This window comes from Barbus barbus, assembly GCF_936440315.1.
Source record: "Barbus barbus genome assembly, chromosome: 19".
NCBI classification, from domain to species: Eukaryota; Metazoa; Chordata; class Actinopteri; order Cypriniformes; family Cyprinidae; genus Barbus; species Barbus barbus.
Genome location: NC_136747.1, coordinates 26,346,524 through 26,374,004, shown reverse-complemented (window position 1 = coordinate 26,374,004; position 27,481 = coordinate 26,346,524). Strand labels below are relative to the sequence as shown.

At 36.3% G+C, this 27,481-nt stretch overlaps 1 protein-coding gene across 2 annotated transcripts in view; it reads left to right on the top strand.

Moving 5' to 3' along the window:
- Positions 1 to 12,551: 12,551 nt before the first annotated feature.
- LOC306885656 (uncharacterized protein) overlaps positions 12,552 to 27,481 on the top strand; it is a 37,569-nt gene continuing 22,639 nt past the window's right edge. The window contains exons 1-6 of one of the 2 annotated variants that reach the window (XM_079442328.1): positions 12,552 to 12,742; positions 12,835 to 12,948; positions 19,143 to 19,304; positions 20,270 to 20,480; positions 20,777 to 20,939; positions 21,738 to 21,860. In XM_079442328.1, coding sequence (XP_079298454.1) covers positions 12,867 to 12,948; positions 19,143 to 19,304; positions 20,270 to 20,480; positions 20,777 to 20,939; positions 21,738 to 21,860 — 741 coding nt within the window. In that variant the 5' untranslated portion in view covers positions 12,552 to 12,742; positions 12,835 to 12,866. Of the gene's footprint in view, positions 12,949 to 19,142; positions 19,305 to 20,269; positions 20,481 to 20,776; positions 20,940 to 21,737; positions 21,861 to 23,471; positions 23,571 to 27,481 lie in introns of both variants that reach the window. The other variant, XM_079442329.1, reaches the window with a different exon arrangement.

The following is a 27,481-nucleotide window of genomic DNA, read 5'->3' as shown; positions in this document are numbered from 1 at the left end:
ACATGAAAGTTTCCCTTTTTGAAATAACTTACAAGAAAAAAATTACTTTTTCACAATATTCTATTGTTTTTAGATGTACCTGTATACACACACACACTGCTTTGATATTAATTTTAAAGTTTTAATAATTTTGTTGCCTTTTGTCAAATTATTAGTTTGTTTTAAATGTCTAGTTTTTATTATTTTAATTCTTATTTCAGTTTTAGTTTATTTTAGTACACGAAACTAAATGAAAATTGGAAACTAGCTGAAGTAAATGATTTTTGTTTTTAACAGTTATTTCCAATACATTTTTTTATGGGTTTAGAAAACTATACTAACTCTGGCTCAAATTCTGATTCCCTTATTAAACCTTAACTTTAGTCAAGACAGAGGAGCTCTTGATTCCTGTGGTTGTGTGGGGTCCCTCTGGAGCGGCGCTGGTTCTCTCTTCAGTCCAGCAGGACCCCCGGGCCCCGAGCCGCTGCTGGCGCTGCAGTGTCGCGCTTCGGCCGCTAGAGGGAGCGTCACTCCTGGAACGAACCAATGATAATCTGCCGCAACTTTAACTCCTCCTTCACTTCCTTCTCCCTGCTTTTCTAAATTCTGGGCCACGCACGCAGGAAAAAAAAGCGGAATAGATAAGAATTCCTAGTCCTAATGTCCAGATTGAGGACATGCATGAAAGCGTGCTTCTATTTAACCAGTCGTATTAGTCCGAGAAATCTGCATCTGTGAACCCATTTATTCCCATAAAGAAGGTTTTGATTTATAAAGCTCTAATAATCTTACTGACTGATGTTTTAGTGCATTTCCTGCAAATATGGAAAGGGTCTCAATTAATTGTGTGCAGTTTCACATGTTTAGTGCAAATTGTCACATCACCAGAGCAGTTTGCTCCAAGTTATCTTTAAGGTGTCTATTATTAATATATGCATTCACAATAATTAAGTTTTGTTGAGTATTGTTATGAGTAAATATGTTGATGGTCAGTGAGTTTAGGTAGGCTATACACATAAATCCAGCTGCAGTTGTAAGTGAAGGCTAACTCAAATGTTGCAATGACAAATTATTGCACTAAATTTATATATATATATATATACATATCAAAAGTTACAAGTAAGTTATATTGTTGTTTTAATACTGGTAGCACTAATATAACAATTTTATGATATAGCCTATGTTAAAATACAATAACAATTTTGAAATACGTTGATGGTTGTATTTTATCTCAGTATTCATCAGTGTTGTATAAGAGGATTTATGCATAATAGTCAGTTTAAAATAGCTGGGCTAAGACATATAACAATTTTTTGACTGCAGAAATGTTTTTTCAATACACACATTATCCCACAAGTCACAATTGACCATAAAACACAATTTTTCACAAATTTTTCATGTCATGTCACTCGAAGTTAAGTGATAAAATAGTCAAATAGATGTCTTAACCTTTCTTAACATCAGTTCTGATAGTGTAGCACTGGGATTTAATCACTGCCCACTGCTCATGAAAAAATAAATGATATTGTACCATGAAATCAAAAGATTAATATTAGATATGCGTCTTTTTGAAGCATCGCTCTATGAAAAGCGTGTCCCGTGTGTGTGTGTGTGAGTGAGTGTGTGTGTGTGAGAGAGAGAGAGATGCGCCTGCAGTTCTTCTGTCCGCCGTCAGGTGGCGCTCTTACAATGACTCCTGTGTACTGGAATGATGAGGGCAGCATGTTTTCAGTTATATTTGCGCAGCAAACGTTCTGCAGGTCTAGAATTGACGCCAAAACCTAGTGCTTAACAATTTTGAGTTTTGTTTGCAACAACAGCTTTCTGTGACATTGCACAACTACAATAAAGGCACGGCAAGCCTTTTTACCCATAGTTCTATCTTTCATGTGTCATTTGATTGAAAAGATGGCTTATTGCTGGGGTTTGTTGACTTGTTGACATTACCTGTTCAGCAAAAAGGGGCATTCTTTTGTTATTGCATATATAGGCTATATGTTCACCTTTACATTAGTAGCATGACAGTGCATTTACAGCTGCAGTAAACTTAAAATAGCCACGTTAAGTAACACTGTGGACTCAGTTATGGGTTAAATTGCAAGGCAGCTCCATCTATTAGCTGCACCAGCAGCGGTGTGAGGTGAATGCAGGACACAAACCTCACTGCTGTCTTTCAATGACCATCACTGTTCCTTAACATGCTGTTTCCCAGCAATATAGACCTTATGTTAGCCATACATTATATTGATACTACATATACTGATGTTAGTGTAGTTATTATTAATGCGGTCTATTTGTTACTAACATGCATCTCACCTAATTTAAGTTGATGCATGCAGTAATATTTTTTTTATATATTTTACAATATTTATTTTATTACTTTATTTTAGAATTACACTTCTTTGCCAAGGAATGCTGCAACTGTTATACAAGAGGTGGACAAAATGATGTGATGGTTATATGACGGAGGAGTTTAGCTAATGAGCATTTGTTAAATTAGAGCTGCAGAGATGAGGGTTCTTGCAAATGAGCAGTATGTATCAGCCATAAGAGGTTTGCAAATTAGCACTTTGGTTTGTGAGTTTAAACAGCAATGTGAGGCAAGGAAATTCTTCAGAGCCAAACTTCAGTGTATTGGGCACAAACACTCGTAATTTAAGTTAAATCCAAAACCAGGACATTTATTTTGATTTCCATCGCCTATTATTTTTCTTGAATAGTGGTGAAGTATTAGAATCTGAATCTGGTGGCAAAGGTCCTTATGGACATTATGTGTATTACTTAGTTTATATTTTTCCCTATGTGTGCAGAAGAATTGTCTTTTTATAGTTGTTGATGTGTGCGATCGTTTTGTTTCTGGTTTGGATTGTGTTGCAGTGAGGAATGCATATTTGCTGTCGGCTAAATTATAGAAAAGCTGCAGTCGCTGTGTGGCAGTGTGGATGTCCAAAGACTTTTGTTCTCTTAAAAAAACCTTCTACTTATAGGTCATTTTTTTCTCAAATGTAATTTTGTCTTCATCTTGTGTAAGCACACTGGAGAGCAAAAGAAAACAAGTGCATGAGAATATAGAAACCCTATCACAAGCAGAAACACTATCATTTTTTAAAGAGAGGATACAAAGTGTTTGTGTCTTGAAAATAAATATTTTGCATGCTTATTGATGCCATATGCACAACTAGCTAACAGAATACTGTTTATTTTGTATATAAATTATATAGAAAAAATCCCTTTTTTCATTCTTTTCCTGCTATTATAATATGATCAAAAAGAAGTGTTGAAAATAAAAGGCAATTAAAATAAGAGATTGAGTAAGAAGGTCAGAGAAGGTGAGTTAAGATCAACAGGTTTATTATTTCACGTCATCCAGTGTTTGTTTATTCATGATGTTACTCACTAAATGCTGCTGTAATGACTGGAAAACTCAACTAAATTGGAGCCATTTAGTTTTTCTGCCACTAGGTTTTTCTTCAAAATGTATTATGATTTTTTTTCTAATGACCTGGTTACCCAGATAACGCCTTTTAAATCATACATATCTTAAAGCTGCAGTCCGTAACTTGTTTTTTGTTTAAAAATGATCCGAAATCAATATTTGAGCAAGTACACAACCAGCCAGTGTTCAAAACTATCGCCTTACTTTACCAATTCACAACAGTTAGCTTATAATAATGTTTTCTAATTTAAGTGGCACGGTAGGTTTTCGCGGGAAATTCGAGCATGGCACTGCGTCATTACGTCACGTCTGTAAACATAAAGAAGTTGTCGCGGCTACTAGGCTATCACATGATGTGAGGATCCTGCAGGAGGTGGGTCGTTTATAGCCTTTTTTCAGCTAGAATAATTAAATGTCAAAAAATAATTTTGATGACGGATTGTAATCTAGAGAGGATTATGTGTTTATGAAACACGTGAATTTTAAACATGCTTCTGATTACAGATAGCCTGGGATTACACAAGATTTGTATTTTAACGAAAACCAGTTTGAAGGGAGCATAGTTTGCTTTTTGGGTTAAAATAATATCTTAATATGAAATTCGAATGGTATGACTATTAGATTAGACTGTACAGAAATTGAAATCTACACAATAATACACACTATACTCATAGTCACGCAGTGCTGTTGTTGTTAACTTTAATAATTTGAGAATAAAGTATAACAATAATTTTGATGGGATATGAGCTAACCGATCTTTAGATTTAATCACTGTTGGTAGCGTAATTTATTGTAATGCTTTTTCCCTCAGTTGGTCAGAACAAACGTGGCAGACTTGTTACTTACTTGTTCAGATGACAATATCCGGTGAAAATTATTATTTGGGTCATATATTCCAAGACGTAGGCTAGAATCTGTGATGGCTAAGTATAGGATTCGCACCGGTGCTGTGACTGACTGCCACACATTCAGCTCAAAACATTAGATTCATCCACGCTGGAGCCGTGCCGGAGCACAACCCACACAATAAAGATAATTCCACAAGTAACTGCAATTCCAGGTTTTCAAACAGAAATAGCGACATAAAGGCAAAACTTACGGACTGCAGCTTTAAAGTGTTATTGGGCTCTAGAGATTTCACAAATGATTATAATTAGTTCACTTTTTCTTGTTTGTTGTTAGTACGATTTTTTAAATGATATGTAGCATGAGCTATCAGCATCCTGGTTATCAGTTAGCATTGTAACCATTCATTCAAAATTATATATATATATATATATATGTATATGTGTGTGACCCTGGACCACAAAACCAGTCTTAAGTCGCTGGGGTATATTTGTAGCAATAGCCAAAATGTATGGGTCAAAATAATAGATTTTTCTTTTATGCCAAAAATCATTAGGATATTAAGTAAAGATCATGTTCCATGAAAATATTTTGTAAATTTCCTACCGTAAATATATCAAAACTTAATTTTTGATTAGTAATATGCATTGCTAAGAGCTTCATTTGTTTTTTTTTACATCCTCAGATTTCAGATTTTCAAATAGTTGACCAAATTGACCCTTATGACTGATTTTGTGGTCACATATACTAAATTTTGGGTTCAGTGAGATTTGTTTTCTTTGAAAGTATTTAATTTTATTCAGCAGAGATGCATTAAATTGATCAAAAGTGACAGTAAATAGATTTATAACATTAGTCATCAAAGAATTCTGAAAATACGCACCACGGTTTCCACAAAATATGAAGCGTGCTAATAATAATAAATGTTTCTTGAGCAGCAAATCAGCATATTATACTGATTTCTGAAGGATCATGTGTCACTGAAGACTGGAGGAATGATGCTGAAAATACAGCTTTGATCACAGGAATAAATTCATTTTACAATATAGACTATTTAAATAGAAAACCGTTAATTAAATTGTAATAATATTTCACAATATTCACACAAAAAATCAACCCAAAAACGTTTTGCACTATATACAGAGTCTAAAGACCATGATACTCGTTCAAAGGCTAAACTTGACCATATGTATCATACTTATAGCTCTTGCATCAACCAAGCGTGATAGTGGTAGCATAGCTAATATATTTGAGTTCATTCACAACAAACCATATTTGATTTGGTTTGTTCGGTATACATCTATTAAATATTGAAGTTTGGTTGTTTAGTGAAGGCCTCACTCACTCCTCACATCTCTCTCTACCTCTCAATCTGTGCTTCTTTCTCTGCTCCCATCAGGCTTGTACTGTACCTACAGATCTCTGTGTGTCTGTCTCTTCCTGCCTCACAAAAGACTCCTCTGTTCTCTGCGCTTTACCCCACCCCCTTCCTCAACACCCAAGTGGTACATTCCCTCTCCTCCTCATCCTCCCCCTGCAGTGTGTCTCATTGTGAGGCTCTTCTCCTCACCTTCAGCTGTAGTCCGGCCACAAAGCGGCATTATTACGGTACAGTGCCGCAGACACCTGAAGCTGATGTGTGAGATCAGGCTCCACAAACAGAACTGTTGTTTCCTACATGCTGTAGAGCGCAGCGTAACGCTAAGACGCTCGTCTTCTCCAGCTCTGCAGATACAGAATCACTGAGAGTGATTGAGACCTAAGGGTTCTACAGCTTAGATTAATTAAGTATAATCACTAAGTATATACACTACTTTTAAAAATGTTGGAGGTGGTATTATCTTTTTTTTCATGATTTTAAAAGGAATATTTTTTGCTTAATTAATCAAAAATAAAATATAGGGAATTAAAATATATATTACTATATGAAATCATACAGCAAAATATATTATTATTATTATTAAATGTAACTTTTTCCTGAAATGACAACGCTTTAATTTTATAGTAGTTTTTGTTCATATTTTGAATTACGTTTTTAAATCAGTTTTAGTTTAAATTGTTGTGTTTTTGACATTTTTAATAGTTTTTAAAATATGTCTGTAATGTATGGTTTTTCTAAATTGTATAATAATTTAATGATGTTATAATTATATAAAATATAATTATATAATTTGAAAAAAATATATAAACATAATTATTTATTAATCAATTCTTCAATTAAAAACTAAGAAATGTTGCCTTGGAAACTAACTGAAATAAGTTTTATTTTATTTTATTTCAGTTCATGTGTGTTTTGTTTCAAGTAATTAAAATTATTTTTAATTGTTTTTGTCTTCACAACAGCAATAACCTACTCCAGTGTCACATGATCCTTCAGAAATCATATTAATATGCTGATTTGCTGCTTACGAAGCATTTCTCATTATTATCAATTTTGAAAACAGTTGTGCTGCTTCATATTTTTGTGGAAACCATTTTTTTTTTTTCATGTTTCTTTGATGAACTATATATATGCTAAATATTTCTTTACTGTCACTGTTGATCAATTTACTGCATCCTTGCTGAATAAAAGTGTTAATTAAGAAAAATCACCCTCAACTTCCTGGAGGGAAAAAGGTAGTAGCCTATACACACAAAACAAAGTTTGAAGTTTGATCACCACATTCATCATTGTGCTTGACTGATGCCTGCAGCTCATGGTTGATCCTGGAGGGTTTTTCCTGCAATTAGACTTCTGGAAATTGCATGTTGTTTTTGTAAACCTTTCTGCTAAATGACATGTAAGCTCTGTTCCAAACTCCTGCCAGCTGCCTTGCTGTCTACTGCCTAAATCGGCAGCTACCTTTTAAGGCGGCATCCCAACCGCAATAAAACCCCATAAGCAGACCCACACAGATCTGAACCCACAGAAACTCCGCTGATTTCTGAATAATTAGAATGCTAATCATTCACAAAAGTCCTGAATAAACAAATCAATCAAGACATTTTAACTTTAAACTGTCACTTCTGGCCAAAATATGAGTCCATAATAACACTTCCTCCAGTGAAAAAGTCTCCTGTTGTCCTCTCACATCCAATTCCAGCCAGATATTTGTTGAGAACTGTAGCTGGTAATCTGTGCATATTTCTCTCCTGATATAGACGAGGTGACTTTGACACTGGATAAAGCAATATTATTATAGATGACATTTTAGCTGGAAGAAATGGTTTGAAGTAAAAAAAAAAAACATCTTAATAGTGGATTTGTTTCTTACAAGCGTGCACTTCACAAGATGTTAACTGATGGACTGGAGTGGTGTGGATTATTGTGATGTTTTTATCAGCTGTTTGGACGCTCATTCTGACGGCACCCATTCACTGCAGTGCATCCATTGCTGAGATAGTGATGCAATGTTACATTTCTCCAAATCTGATGAAGAAACAAACTCATATACATCTTGGATGACCTGAGGGGGGGAACACATTTTCAGCAAATTTTCATTTTTGAGTGAATCTCTTTAATATCTGATATTTATTTATTCATCAAAACGGTAAATATTTCTCTTTTACTGCCATGTTTCAAATGAGGTTTTGTAATGCAATTTGGTATTGTAGGAAATTTTCATTTCATCCTTTCTCTCTCTCTGTCCTCTCCATCACTGTCTCCTCCTTTGACTCATCAGTATGTCCCCACATTTCCACTTCAGTCAGTGGGTCATATGAATCCACCTCCTCCCTTCTGCTCAGGACTCCCTCTCTCTCTCTCTCTCTCTCTCTCTGGGTAAATACTGTTTGATCCCTCTCTCTCTCTCTCCATCAATAGGCCTCATTCATTCCCTCTCTCCTGCTGCATGCCATCGGACCCCCCTTACCTTCCCTATTCATTCCAGTGATTTTTTTTTTCCCTCCGTGAAGTTTTCCGTGACTTCTTAAATAGCTCAGTACCTGTTCTCTCTCTTCTCACATCATCTCTTTCCATGGTCATTTTCAGTATTTCTCTTCTCTGTCTTCCTCCCACACTTGTTTGTTTCACCTGTTTTGAATAAATGGGCATAGTTCTGTGACACTGGTCATTAAGCTATGATAAATATGACCCTGGACCACAAAACCAGTCATAAGTCGCATGGGTACTTGTAGCAATAGCCAACAATACACTGTATGGGTCAAAAGTATCTATTTTTCTTTTATGCCAAAAATCATTAGGATAATAAGTGAAGATCATGTTCCATGAAGATATTTTGTAAATTTCCTTCAGTAAATATATCAAAACTTAATTTTTTTTTATTAGTAATATGCATTGCTAAGGACTTTATTTGGACAACGTTAAAGACGATTTTCTCAATATTTAGATTTTTTTGCACCCACAGATTTCAGATTTTCAAATAGTTGTATATCAGCCAAATATTGTCCTATCCTTACAAACCATACATCAATGGAAAGCTTATTTATTCATATTTCAAATGATGATGACAAATCTCAGTGTCAAAATATTTACTGTTATGATTGGTTTTGTGGCCAGGGTCACAAATACTTCTATAAATATATATAATATATATATATATATATATATATATATTTGTGTATTTCTTCAGAGAAATAAAAAATAAAGAGAAAAATGCTAGGAATGTTGACAAAGCAAGATTTAATGCTATTAAATGAACCTTAGAAAAATGTGATGAGAAATATTTGAGTTTATGATGAGATTTCACTTTTGGTTGCAGACTATTTTGGCACATCTGAGTACAGTTTAAGAGCTCTTCTCAAACTCCACAGGAGACATGGGTCTTTTTCTCAAGAAGAAAACCCTGATGAATGAAGTTAGGTAAACTCTCATTTTCCACTCCATTTAATCTCATTGCTTTCTTGGTGAAACTGTAGCATATCTGTTCTGAAATGTCCATTACATGAACTCTCAATGTATGCTCCATTCCCTGCACACTTCTATAAGTATGCGTTAAATAGTCACCATTACTCAGGCAACTGAAGAAGCTGAAGTAAATTTGCTTAATGATGCATAATTGTGCTAAATGATCTGAGGCGCATTCAGTGGCCACATTTAGAAAATGTGAAAAAATGAGTCAAATCGAGAACTTATGTCAGTGTTCACATACTCACACATGCTATAATGATCTGTGCTGTGAACAAACAAACATTTATTTGTTGCTTTAAACTCGTGTAACTGATGGTTTAACATGGCTCACATATACAAGCTGGCATTAAGCTTGCTTCCCATCTGGGCGTATATGAGTCCGGCATCCAAAATCACTGAGCCATTCTTTTTTTGCTCTTTCATTTTGCGCTCTTATATCTGAGTCTCTACTTACTGGGAGCTCTGTCTAGCATAATACAGAGGTGCATACATTTTTTTCAATGCTCCCGCTGTAACCCTGTACCAACCCAGTCCATTTCCTCACAAACACGCACACACAAATACACACATACCAATCTATTTCCTCCCCCCTTCTCCGATCTATTTTGGTGTGTTGTAGTGGGCTAGGGTGTGTGTGCGTGGTTTTCTGCCCTGCCCAGTAAAATACAGACTTTTTTAAGGAAGTCTGCAATATAATCTGGTCACTTTATTGTAATTACAAGGTCCTCATTTTGGAAATAACCAGGCTGTCCGCAAGCACTTGCCGTGTCTGACTCCAAGGAAAACTTGAGTTAGCTTTCGTGTGCCCCCCATTGAACTACTTCATGCCCAGTACGTAGCCCTTTCGGAAGATAATTCATTTTCTCACACGCACAGCGAATCTCAGATGTTGTCATAAAATCTGTTAGCATGGGTGGCCAACCAAAACCTACACAACCGCTTGGCTAGCGGCTTGGCTATCGCCAAAGCCTGAAATTACTGTGGACAAATTAGTGGCTGTATTAATCCCAACAGCTGAATTCACTTAAGGTGGGAAACATCTGTCTTGAGGATTTCTCTGTGAGAGTCAGAGTGGCTTTTTACCTTTTTGCTTTCTAATTTTTATCGGTTGCATGGTTTGTACAAATGCCAAGACATTATGTCAGTCGTCTATTTATGTGGATGTTCTCAAGGTACAGTGTTTGAGCTGAAGTTGTGCTTCAGTGTTTCTCTGGATGTAAACTGGTCTCAGGCCATTTCACTGGTCTCAGGCCGAGCTGTATACCTTCTCGAGGTCTGTGCTCACCTGTATGCCATCCTCTGCTTGGTTTTATACATTCTTAATGTCTGTGTTCATCTGCGGTTTCAGACAGACCAAGCGGTAGGCGTTTCAATGCATTTAATTGTTTAATGTCAGTTTAGAGATTTTCCCTTTTTTCCTAAATGCTGGTCATGATTAAACTGTAATTATGAACAACACTGCTATTTTTATCCAACTCGGCATAGCAGTTAGATTTAGCATCAGTGCTAATTTGAAAGGGAAAAAAACAATTCAGAAGTTGCAATTCAAAACGTGCCACAAGGCTGCGTGCTTATCTTCTTATTCATTTAATTTTTAAATGATTAATTTAATATTTCATTATTTTAGATGTATTTTATCTTTATGTTTTTTATTTAATATTAATTAATTAATTTAGTTGTTTAGTCATTTAAATATTGCATTTCAGCAGTAATAGTACAGTACACCTGATTGCCACTTTCCACCCACATCCCTCATTTTCCATGATCTTTTCTCACATTTTTAAAAATACATTTATTCTTTCTCACATTCTCCTCTGGCCTTTCTGTGTCAATGGGAACACCACAGATTTAAAGCATATGATTATACTGTTTTATTATAGAAATGCTAGAGTACACCAGCCAGAGGCCGTACAAAAACACATACCATGATTGTTTATGGATTGTCTCCTTTAGACCATAATGAGCTACAGGACATAAGAAGCACTGATTTGATTCATTTTCCCGTTCAAATGAGAATTTCCCTGCAGGGAAAAGCTCTCGTCAGTTCCTAATAGAGTTGGTAGGAGTTTTAATAGAGCAGGTCATGTTATGATTGGTGGCTGCTGACAGTATGGCATTTCATTACTATTCTCTTTTATGAATGTTTGTTTTATGCATTTGAGGAACTTTATTGATTTCTTTATTTTTAAATTTAAGTAAGCCAAGACTCATTATTTTGGGTTCGTTCTTCAAAAGCACAGGTAATAGGAGGCTAAATGACTGGGCTTCTTTTTTATCCCTTACTTTGAAGAACTGCACTTTGCTGCTTCTAGGAGGCAACTAAAGAAAAAAAATGAAGGAAAGGAAAAACATCAAAATGAATTGGTTTCTTTGGTGTATCAGAGATCAAATGGGAGCGAGCGCATGATTACACTTCATCTTTACTGTCTGATTTTTGTCACTTAAAAGGTCTGTTTATATGGCTATGACATTTTGGCTATAAACTATGCTGTAATGTTATGCTTTACAGGCTATAGCTACTACTATACATTTCGGTAAATTTGGCCACTTTTGAGAATGTGAAAAAAAATTTTTTTTTAATTTTAATAAAACAAATTCTCAGTAGGCATTATAGTAAGATTACTAGTCAGAGTTAGCTAAAAAAAATCAAGGTTTTTCTTTACTTTGAGGCGGTTACTAGAAACAGGCCGCTCCGCCTTTATATAATGAGCTGTTATCACTTTATTATATATTTACATATCATTCACATATCAGAAAAACGTGAATGATATTTAAATATATACATTTGAGTTTTTGCTTCAGTGTCTTTATGATAGTTGAATATTAGCTAAAAGACGCTGCGCGAGACAAGCCTCAGCAATTGCGCGCCAAGAACTACTGACAGAAAAAAATCCATTAGACAGCCTGAAATCCATTAATAATTAACATACAATAAATATTTCTTCAATAATGGTGTATGACTAACCGAAATGAAGTTTTGCTGACAGGGCTAAACGTTCATTTTGTCCAGTACCTGCTGGCGTGGTCGTTTAATCCTAGTAACCGAGTTGGACCGAGCCTGAAAAGGGAGGGAAGAGGGCACGTGGCGTCACGAGCGGATAAGGATCTGATTGGCGGCTGAAATCCTTCATGCCTTCAGGACCCATCGGTCCTACATGGTTCAGCTGTGAAACAGAAATAAATAGAGCGGAATAAACTGACTGATCTACATGCCAATCTCTGGCATGTTAACATCAAAAGCTCATTTGATGAATATAGATATTTTGGGCCATATAGATCCTTTCATAAATTCTTGAAATGATGTCTGTCGACACGTAACGATTCTGTAGAAAGCCGCAGAAGTCCGTATGCATGCATTTCCCTCCCTCTTTTTTTGCTCTCTATCCTCTCATTCCCTCTCTCTCCACACACACACACACACACACACACACACGCTCCCTCGCATTTCGTGGGAGAAAGTAAGAAGAGGGAGAGAGATTGAGAGAGAGTGATTTGAAGCCTCTCTCTGTTCACTCAGACTCAATGGGGCTCTAGCATTAGGGGTTTCAAGCTGTAAACTACATATTTATTACCCGTTCCCTTCTTTCTATTTAAGTTTTGTACATAACACAGATAACTTATTGAAGAACAAGGTGGGTTCGCCTTAAGACGCACTAAGTTTGTTAGAGGCCAAGTTGATGTCGAAAGAGCGAAAAGGCTAATTTGAAACTGTCCTGCCTTGTAGTCCAACCAAACCGGTCAAAAAACTTGGGAACTATGGATATTCGGAAGAAGCGGAGGCCGTGGTGCATGGAGACCTCGTTCTTGCTCCTCCTGTGCCTTACTCTGGCACAAGCAGGTGAGCATTTTGCTTTTTCTGTTTGTGGGATTTGACAGAAGAAACTGTAACGTGATTTATACATTGAGGCGTTTTGCCTCAATGCAACATTGGGTTTTGATGCGCTTTACGCACGCCAGGTATCCACGCGGTTACGCAGGTGATTGTGTTTTAGCGTTTCCAAGAAGATGCTTGAATCTTTTTTCTAACTTAGACTATCTTCAGTCAAATTGATTTCAGTGCATTGATTTCTACTTTTAATTCTGATACATCATGTTGGATCTAGCTGTCATGTGGTGAGCTCACGTTAGCAGACTAAAATTAGGTTCGAGTCTCTTAAGTCGACACCACTCTTTCAACTTGTACGAATTTTTCAAGAATTGAAATATGCACAAAACAAATACAGGCCCATGAGTTGAGCTCCAGGCCGCGTTGGGCATCCCAGACGGTGGCATGGGATAGGACGGTGCTTTCACTGACAGGTTTCACATCCTGGTTTGAACTTCATTTCAGCGCACAGCACCTTGAGATGATATTTGTTGTTAGTGCAAACAACGAACATTAATGCAAAGTAGGCTATATAGTTATTTTTATTTAGGCTATATTTGTATTTTTCATTGATTATTTTATTGTTACTTTTATTAATTACACGGTTCTCTGGAATGCTTGATTGTGATTGGTCAGTCGTGGCATTTAGCCATCAAATATTTTCGATAAAAACCGTTGCCCCTAGCAACACTAATTTACTGACTGCGCCACCTGATCCTCGCAAGCTCTTCGCGTTTTCTTAAAAATCATAAAAACAATATCTGTTTTTATTTGTTAATCTACAGCCAAAATAACGCACTTAGAGTGTCCTAAAACCTTAACTGCCGAGTTTGTTTTTGGACTATTTTTTTACATTATTCACCTGCTCTGAACTGTTATTTTTATTAACACAAGGGCTTTCGTCTTCATAAACGTTACAAACTTTTTTTGCATTTTTTGTTGCTGACAGAAGGTTTTTGTTTTATTTATAAAACCAATCCATATTTAATATAAGAAGCACCATAGTGTTTTATTTGATTTACCCCTGCAGACTGGAAATTAATTTCTGCACATTATTATTTTTTACTAATCGTCTGCTGCGCTTCTAGTGTTCACCACTAGTCGGTGAGTGGCTCCATATTCTCCATAGACGTTTCTTTTACAGTAAGTAGAAGCACATAATCAGATAAATTGAATTTTCACACCATATTTGGACAGATTTAATTGCTATTTAAAGCTTCTGGTTGAATGAAAAACTGACAAAACTTTCTTTTCGATGATGGCGCGCACCTAAGGGCCCTCAGGCATGGATGTAATTCCAGATTTCTGATTTGATCGCTCTTTTTTTTCTCCCTATTCCCTCCCTTGTGTGTTTGGAGGAAGTCTGAATATTTGTGCCTCGCATGAGTAGGTTATTATTCTGCCCTGTGGTTCACAGAGATGCAGTGAATGAGTTAGTGTCTCAGTGATATTTGTGTAAACGCACACGTCTATTACACCTGGAGAATTTTCCGCAGTATGCCAGTTTTAGGCCAGTGAATATTGCACTGTGAATATTCCACAGCCTGCTGTTGCTGGTTCAAAAACATCTATGATTTTTAATAACACAAACCAGTTTATGATGTTCAAAACTGAACTCCAAAAATTATGCGAACCAAGCCACTATAGGATTCTCTTTTAATGTTCAAGTCCATTTATATCTGGTAGTTACCTTTAAGCAGTCATCGTTGTTCTGTATTGTTAACTTTGGGACAGCAGACAGACTTTTGGGAGTGCAGTGTTTTTTAGGTGGGGAATATTTATTTAACATGGATGTTCCTTCAACCTCATTTTAAAGGCAGCGCTCTCAAAGAACAGTCTGTCTCCAAAACAGCCTCAACCCAATGCAGCGAATGAGGACTGAATGGAGCCACTGTGTGTGAAGGAAATGCCCAAAATATTCATGTGTATATTCGTAGCACGTGAGAAAAGACTGTCCTCATGAGTGTGTCCATCATTCCTGACAGTTTCATGAATGTTATTGTGTTAGTTCACATTGCTAATCTTCCCCATCAGTAACTTACTCTGGTCCTGAAGTGCATTGGGAATATGAGGGCTGAAGTTTAATGGGTGCTCCGAAGATCCCTTATTAGATTTGTTGAAGTGGCTTTGGAAAGAGCATCGCATCACTATAATAATTGTGCATATTTGGTATTAAATTTGTAACTACCCTTACCTACATGGATGATACCTCAAGTTAATTGTTGTAGTGAGTTGTGCTATAGTTTTATAAGTGATCAGACGTATGCTTTTTGCTCTGAGCAACCATTTCTTTATTATTCTTCTCCCATAACTAACAAACTAAAACTTAAAAACTAACCCTAGTGATTCAACTCCAGCTGTAGGAACCTTTTCACAATCTGACTGCAACAGGCCTCCAGATGCCTCACACTTCCACAAATGGCTCTGTTGACAACAATACAGTTCCTTTGGTTGAAGAAGCACAGCTTTGCGGTATGTCTCAGAGAGATAGTTAGTCATCAAGGCTCAGTCTACATAATCTTTTTTGGAAAGGGTTGTTTTTAAACCTAAAATACGTAGAAAGTTGGCATACATTGTTACAAATACAGTTTCCAGAAGGTTTTCACACAAGTGCCGTAGAAGATCCCTTTTAGTTTCCCAAAGAACTTTTGAGTGAAAAGCTTTTTTCTTAAAGAACCTTTTTCCACTTTAAAGAACCTTTTGTGGAATGGAACATTTCCATTGAGGTTAAGGCCTCTTCATAGAACCACTGATGCTAATATAGAATGCTAATATAGTTTTTGAGCCATTAATACCTTAAATATATCACTATATCTCTTTTCCAGACATGTTCAAACTTTCACTGCATTATGCAGCTGATTATTCTGGAAAAAAAGAAAAAGAAAAAAAAAAAAAACTAAAAATGGAAACATGCAATGAAAATGTATTTACCAAGATTGTTGCAGCAGGTTTTATATCTCACAAAATTTCTGTATTTCAAGGATAGTTTAAAATAGGTTTTTGGGACTGCAGACATCTCACCACAAGAGGGCCCAACACATGCTCAAGCTTTTCAGTTCAATAGCACCACATCTGAAGGATTCACTGAGCACATAATAAGCACCCTCATCTTTTAGTCTTTTTTATTAACATGTCTCAGGGAATTTAAACTTCTGTGCATGCCTTATGATTATGCATCTTTACAGTTGTAAGCTGATAAAAGTTGTCTGTATTCACACTTCTGTGCTTAAGATCACAACTGATTATAAAAGAGACCAAGCTATTTGTCAGTAACCAAATTTAAGACGGATTCAGAATGTTTTGCTAATCATATTATCTTGGATTGCTATTAATAGGCATTAGTCTGAGTAATTCTTAGTAAAGTATATTAATTTTTCTGTGAGTAGTGTATACTTTGGTTTACAGTGATGGGTGTATACAGTAGCTGTGGGGAGTCTGTATAAACGCTCAATCTTTTTTAGTTTACATGATGTTTAATATAGTGCCCGTGTGGTCAGTCTATCCATCCTGGCAGTGGCAAGCCGAGGCGGACTGTACACCACACACACACACACACACTGACTCATACTGAGCCACCTAGACCCAGAACACGCTGGCACAGAATATATATATTAGTATATAGAGTATTAGTATAGTATTATAATGTATAATAATAAATTTACAACCTTTGTTTAAGGCAATACATGTTCTAAAGCAGTTCTTCGCTGACTTTTAAGAGGCCCTGCATCTCTAGGGAATGAGAATAATATTAAGCAAATAATCATTTGAAAATATAGCTGAATGCTGCCCTTGAACTGAATGGACACATTATTTAGACAGCACGAATGAACTGGCCTATTGTTTAGAGGTAGATTACTGATTGTTTGTTTTAAAAAATCCCATGTTTGTGTCATAAATGTATTATATTTGTCGAGAATAACCTTTATTTACTTCATGGAAAGCATCAGTAGTCAGGCTAATGTGCTTTTTTATTTTTTAAACCTTTCATCAAGATCATCACACTTGGCAATCTGTGAACATGAAATACCTACTCATTTGATATATATATATATATGTAACCCCATATTATGCCAGGAGTTGGTATGATGGCATAGCTGTCTGCGTATTATAAATACATCATAAATATAGAGAGCCATGATTTAAATTATAACCTCTAGACAGGCCTGTACATGCACGCCTAAATACTGCGGTCGGCGGGAAGAGAGAATGAGACAGGGGAGACAGATCCAGACAGCTTGATAGATTTATCTTCATGTCTTTTGCATCTTTTGAAGTTGTATCTGTTTGTGGTTTGTTGTCACATTACATACATTTACCGGTGTTTCCTCCTCATTTGTTCAGAAATGTTGGACCGCTTCTCCATCTACTTCATCCTCAAATCTATACGTCAAAATAAGGGCATCTTTGTGAGAAGTAAAGGTGAGAGTTGAAAAGGTCAAGGTGTCAGGTGGTACGTCCCGCTGGTATTTAGCACAGTTATTTGAAGCTCACAAGTAGACACTAGAACACCAAAGCTCAAATAAAGAGAAGATGGAGTAACCGATCTCCTGGAATGTTCTGACAGAGTTCTGGTGAGGTTTGTTTAGAAATGTCGGGGTCACCTTGACTGCTAATGACTTACCGTTGGGAATGTTGGTTCTTGGTCTTGTTCTTTGAGGAGCATTGTCTGTTCCTGTGTTTGCGGACTGTGTGAGCACACAGTGTGTGTTTGTTTGTGTGAATGCATTGTGAGAGCATTCAGTGACTGTAGATTTCAGACATTCAAGAACATGTTTGCCATTTACAAGATATTTACTAAGCTCTGTTGAATGTTGGTGTTTGGTAGATGAAGTAGAATCAGTGATGTCTTCTGTAATAAGTGCATGGCTTAGCAGAAGTGATGAACCTATTTTAAGCTATTTTAAGATGATTTGTCCACTTATTTTATTATTCGGAGCAATTTTCAGATAAATGCTCATTCTGTTAAACTTAATATACTGAATTATATGATCAAAATAGTTTTTTGTTCCAATTAAATGATATATAGTGTTTTCATTCTCAGTTTTTTTTATTCTCTTTTGTCTAGAGTGTCTTATTTTATTTGTGCACTGCTTGCCCTTATTTCCAATTTTGCTCTATTTCAGAAATGCTTTTTGGGCCTCTCCCTCTTTATTTTATCCAATTTAGCTGAGAAGGCCCAGCGGACATATATAGTGCTATGGTTGAGGTCTCAAACAGTGCCATACATTGTGCAGGTTGTCTCTTCTGGAAACCGATACAGTGGCCAGAGACTTTCTTTTTCTTGTCCATCTCTTTCTCCCAGAGTGTTTGAATAGGCTCACCTTTTGAGAGTCAAGGAAGCATTGCATTTTAGCTAGAAGCCCCATTTTAGGGTATCCCTGCACTCTTGAACTTCCTTCAGCCTGTTTCCTTACAGTATTGTGGTGAATATTGCCCTCCAGTCTATTGTCTTCATACGAACATCTGTCTCTATTTTTTGTATGGCTAACTGTGTACTCACGTTCTAATTAGTTTACATAAGTATAATTCCTTATTTTTGGTCTGTAATATGAATATGCTAGTTGCTAAATGCAAAATGACTTAACTACCCATTGTGGTAACTGCACAGACCATATTTTGGTCAATGTGGTTATAGGGACTAAAAATACTGGCAGTGCCTCAGAGGAAAGTGCCAGCGCTAAAATGAAAGGAAACAGAAGATTTGTCAAGCCCTGAAAGAGTATATGGATACAGAGCCAAACATGTCAAACCTCAAATAAGTATTGCAAATACATTAAGACTTGTTAGAGAATTTAACATAGTTTTAGACAGTTAATAATGTAGTACACATTGTGGGTTCGAGCAGATGGCATCAGGATTCACATGAATCCCATAAAGAGCAACAGAGCTGCCAAGAGCAATGGGAAGATGGAAATAGACAAAAAAATTAAAATCTGTTTGAACTCACTTTTTGAACTGTGTTCCCAAAACAAGTGCATTTATCTTGTCTGAAAATCATGTTATTTCATTTTGCAAGGCACATACTAAGAGAAATATGTGCTATGAACAGAAACTGTTCATATGAATGCATAATCATTTATTATAAATGTAATGAATGATGAAATGATGTTAAAAAGTGTCTTAATGCACTTTTTTATTCTAACAGTGATCAAATTCTTCTTCTACAGATCCGATAGATGTTTTGCGGGTGCTGCAGTTGCCTTCCCTTCCTGAAGGTGTGCAGAAGGTCCCGGGTTTCTGCACCTCTCGCCGGTCCGGCACTCCTGACCATGCCTACCGCATCACTAAGAAAGCCCAGATCTCTGCTCCCACCAAACAACTATTCTCAGGTAAGTTCTTTTAATATATAAGCATTTAAATAACCCTTATTCACATAAACCAGATCTGAAGACACTCTGTTGTGTTCATAGACACACAATCACTTAACTTAATGTTTTATTTATCTATTAAAACAGCAGTAGGATCTTAGTTATATGTATCTGAAAACCACTTATGGAATGTTAGTATGTGTCTGGAATATGAAGGAATTCAAAAGGACAAGGGTATGATTTGTGCAAAAGATAGGTTCATAATTGAAAGGCTTGAAAGGAAAAGTGCTGAGACAAGGTTGCATACTTTTTTAGATGTTTGTATATATAATTAGGAATTTTACATTTTGGTTATAAGGAAAGTGCATTATATATTAAATGAAGTGAGAAATTATTTATCAGATGAGTAATTTGGTTGACAGATTCATTCCCATACTGGTTTCAATTTTTATTTTTTTTATTTGGATGCTCTTTTAATATGCTTAGAAAGATTACTAGGTCTGGGTGAAAATCATTTGGGTTCCTAACATGCAATTACTCCTCAAAAGCAGGATGAGAGCTTATCAGTAGCTAATGAGATGGTTGCATAATTAAAACCAAATCTGAATTTTAGCGTCAATGAATTGTGTGCAATTTCTGCAATTTGAGTCATGAATCATAAGTTTATCCCAGACTGCAAATGTGTCTGTGCTTGAAGTACACTTTTACAGGTTTTTCACAGTGATGCCACAGAAGAACCAGTTTTGGTTCCTCAAAGAACCAGTCATCTCTTTCTTACCTTTTTATAATCTGAAGAACCTTCTTTCGCCACAAAGAACCTTTTGTGAAACAGAAAGGTTCTTCAGATGTTAAAGGTTCTTTATGGAACCATTTAGACAAAAAGGTTCTTCTATGGCATCGTGAAGCACTTTTATTTTTAAGAGTGTAACCTACATTATTTGTCTCAAATCTTCATATTTCAATTTATTTATTTTTTATTCTTGTAGGACGTTTCCCGGAGAATTTCTCCATCATGACTCTGGTAAAGGCCAAGGCTGGTCTTCAAGCCTTCCTGCTGTCCATCTATAATGAGCAGGGTGTCCAGCAGCTCGGTCTAGAGTTGGGACGCTCGCCCATCTTCCTGTATGAGGACCAGAATCGCAAACCCGCCCCAGAGGACTACCCACTGTTCAAAGCGGTCAACCTGGCTGACGGCAAGTCAGTAACCAATGCCTGCTGAGCCCCATCAGCCCATCCAGTTTCAAATATCTTATAATTACTTGTGCTATGCAAAACTGATGCTGTTAGTTTCTAAGCAATGTGATGTGTAACTGTTGTTTGAATAATAAACATGACTTATTAGACTAAGAAATTTTGTATGCAGGGGCTGAAAGGTTCCTTACAGTCTATATGAATGGCTCTTGGCAAACACTCAAACTATATACAGGAACTCTTTGTGACTATCTGCCCAGTTCACGCAGATTAAACCTTGAATATCTCCTCTCGTCCTATAGGTGGCACCGCATTGCCATTTCTGTGCAGAAGAAGAACATCACTCTGATCCTTGACTGCAAGAATCGTATTACAAAAACTCTGCCGCGTAGCAACAACCCAGTCTTGGACACCAAGGGCATCACTGTCTTTGGAGCCCGTCTCCTGGATGAGGAGGTCTTCCAGGTCTGGTATACCTTGTGCAAGAGATATCAAGGAATTCTGTGATACACACTTTGTGATTGATAGATGATAATTAAAGGGAGAGTTCACCCAAAAAACAAAAAAATCTCTCATCATTTACTCATGAATTTCTTTCTTCTGTTGGACATATTTTGAAAAATCTGGGTAACCAAACAGTTTATGGTCCCCATTGACTTCCATATGAGTTTTTCTATACCACGGGTGTCTATGGGGACTGACTGGCAACTGTTTGGTTAACCAGATTCTTCCTTCTTTTGTGTTCAGCAGAAGAAATTCATTGCGATTTAGAACATGATGAGTAAATGATGACAGAATGTTCATTTTTGGGTGAACTATCGCTTTAAGAAGGGTTTCTTTGTAACATGTTTGGACTTTTTTAAATTGTCCTCATGAATTGAACTACAATTTATGAACATAAACATGCAATCAAAACTGATCTTGTTTACTTTGTTAATACACATTCCTGGAGTTTTAAGTAAACCACTAAGTACAAGTATTTATTTACCAAATTTGATGATGATGAACATTTTCAAACGTTTTCTGTCTGCATCTGTCTTCAATCAGAATAATCAGAAAATCACATGTGAGACAGTTCTGTTGCACTTCACTTATTGCTATTCAAATACCATTTAATAAAAAAATATACAAATAAAAAATAAAATCTACTATATGCCTTAGTATCCCACATTACCTGACCTTGACCCCTGGTAACAAACTTGATAGTTTATTCACATCTGGTTGTTAAAGTGACATGTCTTCTTTTTCTTTGCTTCTTTCCAGGGTGAGATCCAGCAGCTGCTGATCGCATCCAATGCTCAGGCCGCTTATGATTTCTGCGAGCACTACAGCCCCGACTGTGACTCCCCTCTACCCAAAATCCAGTCCCAGGACCCAAACAGCTACGTGAGTACCACAGCACATTTTTACAATGGGGCAAAGTGTCCTGATGTGAGATATGAAACTAAAATTTCACCAGTAGCAAAAACTCAACTCTTCTCAATGCATCAGTGTATGATAAATGTTTTTGCTTATGCAAAAACAGTGACTCATCCAAATATTTGCTGTAGAATCTGCCTTGATTCAGTCATTAATCATGCCATTCAAAAGCTGCATCTGTATTGACTTGGATTGGACTTGCGCTAAATGCTTGGATAAATATGGGCCAAGCTAGATATTGTACATGTTACTCACAAATGCATCTCACATCAGAATGCCAGCTGAATATTCATGAATTTCGTCCACACAAATCTAGAATTTTTATGTTTCAAAGCACATTAGTATAATGTTTCACCTATAGTATAATAGGGCCACTCATGTGAGTCAGATACACACATCACTCCCCTCCAACACATTTTCATACATCCACAGCTCTTCCACCTCATCAAAGGTGCTCTGTCCTAATGCAGTCTCAGTTTCTCATCAGTGCATGTGGCTTTCTTGAGATTTATCTCTTACAAAGAACAAGAGGAATCTTACTTCAAAGTTGAGATCAAACTGGAAACATAGCAACCTAGAGGAGCTTTATTACAGGTTGATAGACACCATGGTTAAAAACAGGTGCTGTAATGCATTATAATGTATTGCTTTAATGAAGACATAACACATTTTAGCATCAGTAAGATCAGTAAGTTTTTATCATTTTTTTTTTTTTTTTTTTAAAGATTGTTATTTTAGTAGTTGTTTTCTATATCTATATCTATATAGTTAATCAATTTTAGTTTAGTTTTAATACATCAAGTTCAGCTAAATTAAAATGAAAATGTTGCCTATCTAAAAAAAAGATTCTGCTATGTTATTAATGTTTTTTTTATATTATTCCAGTTAATGTTTATTTTATTTCAAATAATGCTTTTTTATGGTTTTACTTATACTTTCAATTTTAGTTTTATTTACATATAATAACCATGAGACAGATATGATAAATTACTCCAATGTTCAATAAATAGTTATATTTAATACATTTATTTAATCAGAATGAATAATTCTTTAGCTAAATAGGCTGAGCAGCATAGCAACTTGTCACAATGACTTTTACGCTTTATAATGGCTTCAAGCGCAGCTCATACAGTCTAAATTTAGGGTGAAAACTATTTTATAACGTCCGATTGAATCTAAATGCTGAAACTGCATATAATAGCTTTATTTTGCTTACTGCTTACAACATACCCTCGTGTCAGCTTTTCAGATGAATGCATTTGTTTTCTTGTTCATTGAAGTTCTCAGTGTGTTTTGCAGTAATGCAGTAATATCTGAGTGTTACTCAAAGCCATGAGTCTGATGAACAAATGATAAAACCATCATGCTTTCATCTTCCCTTTATCTCTAGTTCCTACATCCTTCACTTTTCTCTCCTCTCTCCCTATTATTCTCTCAATCATTTTCTCTTCCCAAAGTCTTCTTTTTTCCCTCTTGTCGTTTGCTACATTCTCTTGCTGCCACTCACAAGGCCTCTCTCTCTCCTTCCCTGCATTCCTCTGGCTTCACAGCTCCTCTCTCTCCCCCCATGTCTCTCAGTACTTTGATGAAGAGCGGGATGATTATGAATACCCCTATTATTATGAAGGAACTACGAGTGTCCCTCCCTCCGTCCCAGCCGTGGACCCCACCAAAGAGGTAAAGAGGGAGAGTGAAAGTGGAGTGAATCAGAAAAGAGAGGAGGAGAAAGAGACGGCATGATACCTGATTTAGGGTAACTTGATAAGTGCCTGCAAGGCTGAAAAAATAATGTTAACGTTTTAAATAAATGTAATAAATTTCATGTCTTGTTTTCTAAACATCCCTCTGACAAAACAGATCTAATAAAATTTGATGAGGTTTATGCTAAAAAGAAGACAGCAGGTTAGTTTAAAAAAAAGAAAATAAGTATCACAGTCTTATCCATTGCTTCTCAAGTAAATGTATTTATTTTAAGGATTTTTACTAGAAAACAAGATAAAAATATTGATTACTTTTTTATATATATATTTTGCAGTATAAACTGTGACTGTAGGCTTTGGTTTTGGGTAATGCATACTTGAATATATAGAAGAAAAACTCATCAGAATATAGAAAAATCACAATATAGTATGCAAATAAAAGAAATAGAAATATTTGCATACTGACTTCAGCTTGGTTTTTTTATGACATTGACAAGTTTAAATTTTTAATTTCTTTAAATGTATACATTTTTACAAAATCAGTTGGATGCAGATGCAGTCTCTTTCAACTGAATACTGCTCATCCTCTCTTTTCTGTTCACTTCTGTCTCACATCGTCATGTGATGTCCCACCTCTTTCCGTTCGCCACCTCGTTTCACCTCGCCATCACCTGTCACTCTATAATATTGATGTTGCTTGTGTCATTTACATGTTGTCCTTTGTCATATATTTGTACCTGTATAGTGCCAGAATGTTTGTGTTGGTCAGGTCATGATTGTGTGTATGTGGATTTTTAAAGGGGACTGGAGACACAACACACACACACACACACACACACACACACACACACACACTATATCACAGATCATGGCCCCACTGTGTTAAACCAACAGCTCTAGAGAAAGAGATATATAGTAAATATATATTTACTAAACAGAGAAGGTAGTGTCTATAGATCCAAGTATATATATATATATATATATATATATATATATGTATACAGAAGAAGTTATATTTTTTGGAATATTTATGCTGTATCTAAATTATGTTTAGTAAATTAAGTAAGTTTATGTTTACATTTTTAAATTATTTTTTTTAAATATTATATTTACATGAATGTATTTAATTGACTTTTTTCACATTTTATGGCTAAATTCCATATTCTGGTTAATTACTGCAATTCAGTAATACTTCATAGTAAATTAACCAAAAATATTTTGACCATTCAGAATTTTAATGTGTAAACAGGGCCATTGTAACTTTTTGATTTGATGTTCACATAATAGCTCAGGTAAATAGGGTTTTTTAAGGGAACCACTTTTCATTCTTCTCAGTTGCATGGCATTACTCTTCTTAAACCTGGTTTTATTCTTATGTGTGTTTGCATGTTTTCACGTTTCATCTGTTGTGTGAGTAACAAAACTTGTGAGTTCGCTTGTGTCTTGTGTCACTGTGATCTGTTATCATGTACAGCGAGCGTCTGTGTCTATGTGTTTATTCATATCCATCTCTTCACTTTATAGGTTTACTTTCACTTTGGCCAAGATTGTACTCTCACTTATTTGTAGTGCTGTTTTTCTTGCCCTGTGGACAGTCATGTCTTTATCTTGCGTGCTCACTGAGCTCTTTAAAAAGCTATTTTGTGTTTCACTGTGAGTATAGTTAACCTATACTAGTTTAATTTAGTTCAGTATGTGTCAACTTGAGGATTAGTCTTCAATTAATATGCCTGTTTTATTTTCTGCAGTTTGTGCTTTTGCTTATCATCTGAATCTGGGTAGTCTACGCCATTCATTCCTTTCAGATTGATTAATGTATGATATTTGAATCGGTTTTCAGATTTGTATGTTATTTACTTAAATGATTTTCTAGCAAGGTCATTTTAATGGAATTATGAATGGTGTATTATGACTATCTCCCTTCCTTTCCTTTAATATCCCTCTCTTTCTGTGCAGTTGGGCAGTACAGTGTACCAGCCATGCATCAGTTTTATCAGCAGATGCTATTTGAGCAAACTTTCCCCCCAGTGCCTCACAGCGTTACATCCCCATGCGCACAACATGCTGCTTTTTTAATGTGGAGATTGGCATTATTGGAGAAAACGGTATCAAATTGTTTGTTTCTTTAGGTATGATTGAAGTTTATGAAGTCTAAACTTATTAAATGACTATAAACATCTAAATCTGACTTAGCTTCGTACTGTATCCAGTAATGCCAGTGAAATCTCAGTCAGTCATTCAAGCGCCAGCGATCTTAAATTCATTGTGTTGTCTCTCTCTCTTTTTCTGTCCATCCCCACTGATTTCAATCCCACCCATCCCTGATGTCTTCCACTTTCTATCTCTCTCTCATTCACTCTCTTTTCATCAACGCTGACCTGACACTTGCGCTTTGAAATAAAAACAATATTAATCAAATAGGAGGGAAAGGCGAATAACGGCAAAGCTGATAAGTCAAAAACTGCCCCAGCCAAAGCTGCTCCAGCTAAACCAGCTAAAACCAAGCCAAAGGCCAAACCTACTGCTGCGCAAGTCTTGATCTCAAAGATAAAACCTACTTTAGCTTCTAAACTAGCATCCAAACCAAAAGCAACACCAGCCCCAAAGAATAACAACAAAAAGAAGGCAAACGACAATGGAAAAAATAACGGTCACGCCAAAATAAATGGTAATGGCAATGGCAATAGCAATGGGAATGGGAAAGATGCTAATGGTAAAGCTAAGGCTGGCAGCAATGGCAAAGCCAATAATAATGGCAACGGGAAGGCAGCTGTGGAGAAAAAAGCAAACGGAGAAGCTAAAGCTAATGGTAATGGTGCAAAAACAGTGAAGACTAAAAAGGCAGCAGTGACCAAAGTAACAATAGCAAAGAAGTTTGAGACAACTGCAAAGAAAGCAGAGACCAAGCCACAACCACCCAAAGACAAAACAAAAGCCAATGCAGCACCCGCAAAGCCGAAGACTGAAGTCATTAAAACTCAAAAACCTGTTGCTTTCAAACCCACCCCTGCGCCTTTCCCTCTCCCTTCAAAGCCCAAGGTCTTGGACATCAATAACGTCAAATCAGTGTCCAAAAATTTCCCACCCTTCGACAAGGCTGCTGTGAGAGGCACGACCATGTCATCTCCAGATATACCCAAGAAGAAACCCACCAATGGTTATCAACAGGTACAAAATCAAGAGCCCGCACTGGCTTTCCAGAGCTGTATTTCCAACCTCGCCATCCTGGTAGATCAGGACCACATTCATAAAGTATCTCAAAGAAAGTGTTGATCTGGGATTTGTCTTCATTGAAAATGTTGAAAGATCTCAGATGCAACACATACTCTGGTGTGCTTTGTGAATAAGGTCTTGCCATCTTGCCTTTCAGGTTTTACATATGTTTTCAGTATTAATGTCATTCAGAACAGGATCAGGAAAGCACAAAAGAAAATTTGGGATTTTTAAAGCACATTTTTAACATATTTTGTACTTTTTTACTTTTAATCAGTGTGTAAATCCATAAAGGTATCATGAGACTGACCAGCTGTGAGGTTGGAGACATACAGACCCGCTGGATCTCCTCCACCCTTTCATATATCAAATGATCTGAGAGATCATTAGAAGGATATGATAAGCGGTATAGACTGTGTCATCACCGCATGGCTATTTGTACAGTCTTTTGTCTGTCTTCTTTTCACTCCAAATCTATACTCTCTACCCGGTTAGTTTTTAGAAAGTAGATCACCAGGTAATGCGATTAGAGCATGTGATCAGTTAAGAAACATCAGAAGTCGTAGTTTATTGAGTCATTGGTAGAGCTCAATGTTACACATGACACAACGAGTCTCTTTCTTCGTCTCACTTTATGACTTCAGCCTGTTTCTCTTGTATGTGTTGTTTGTGCTG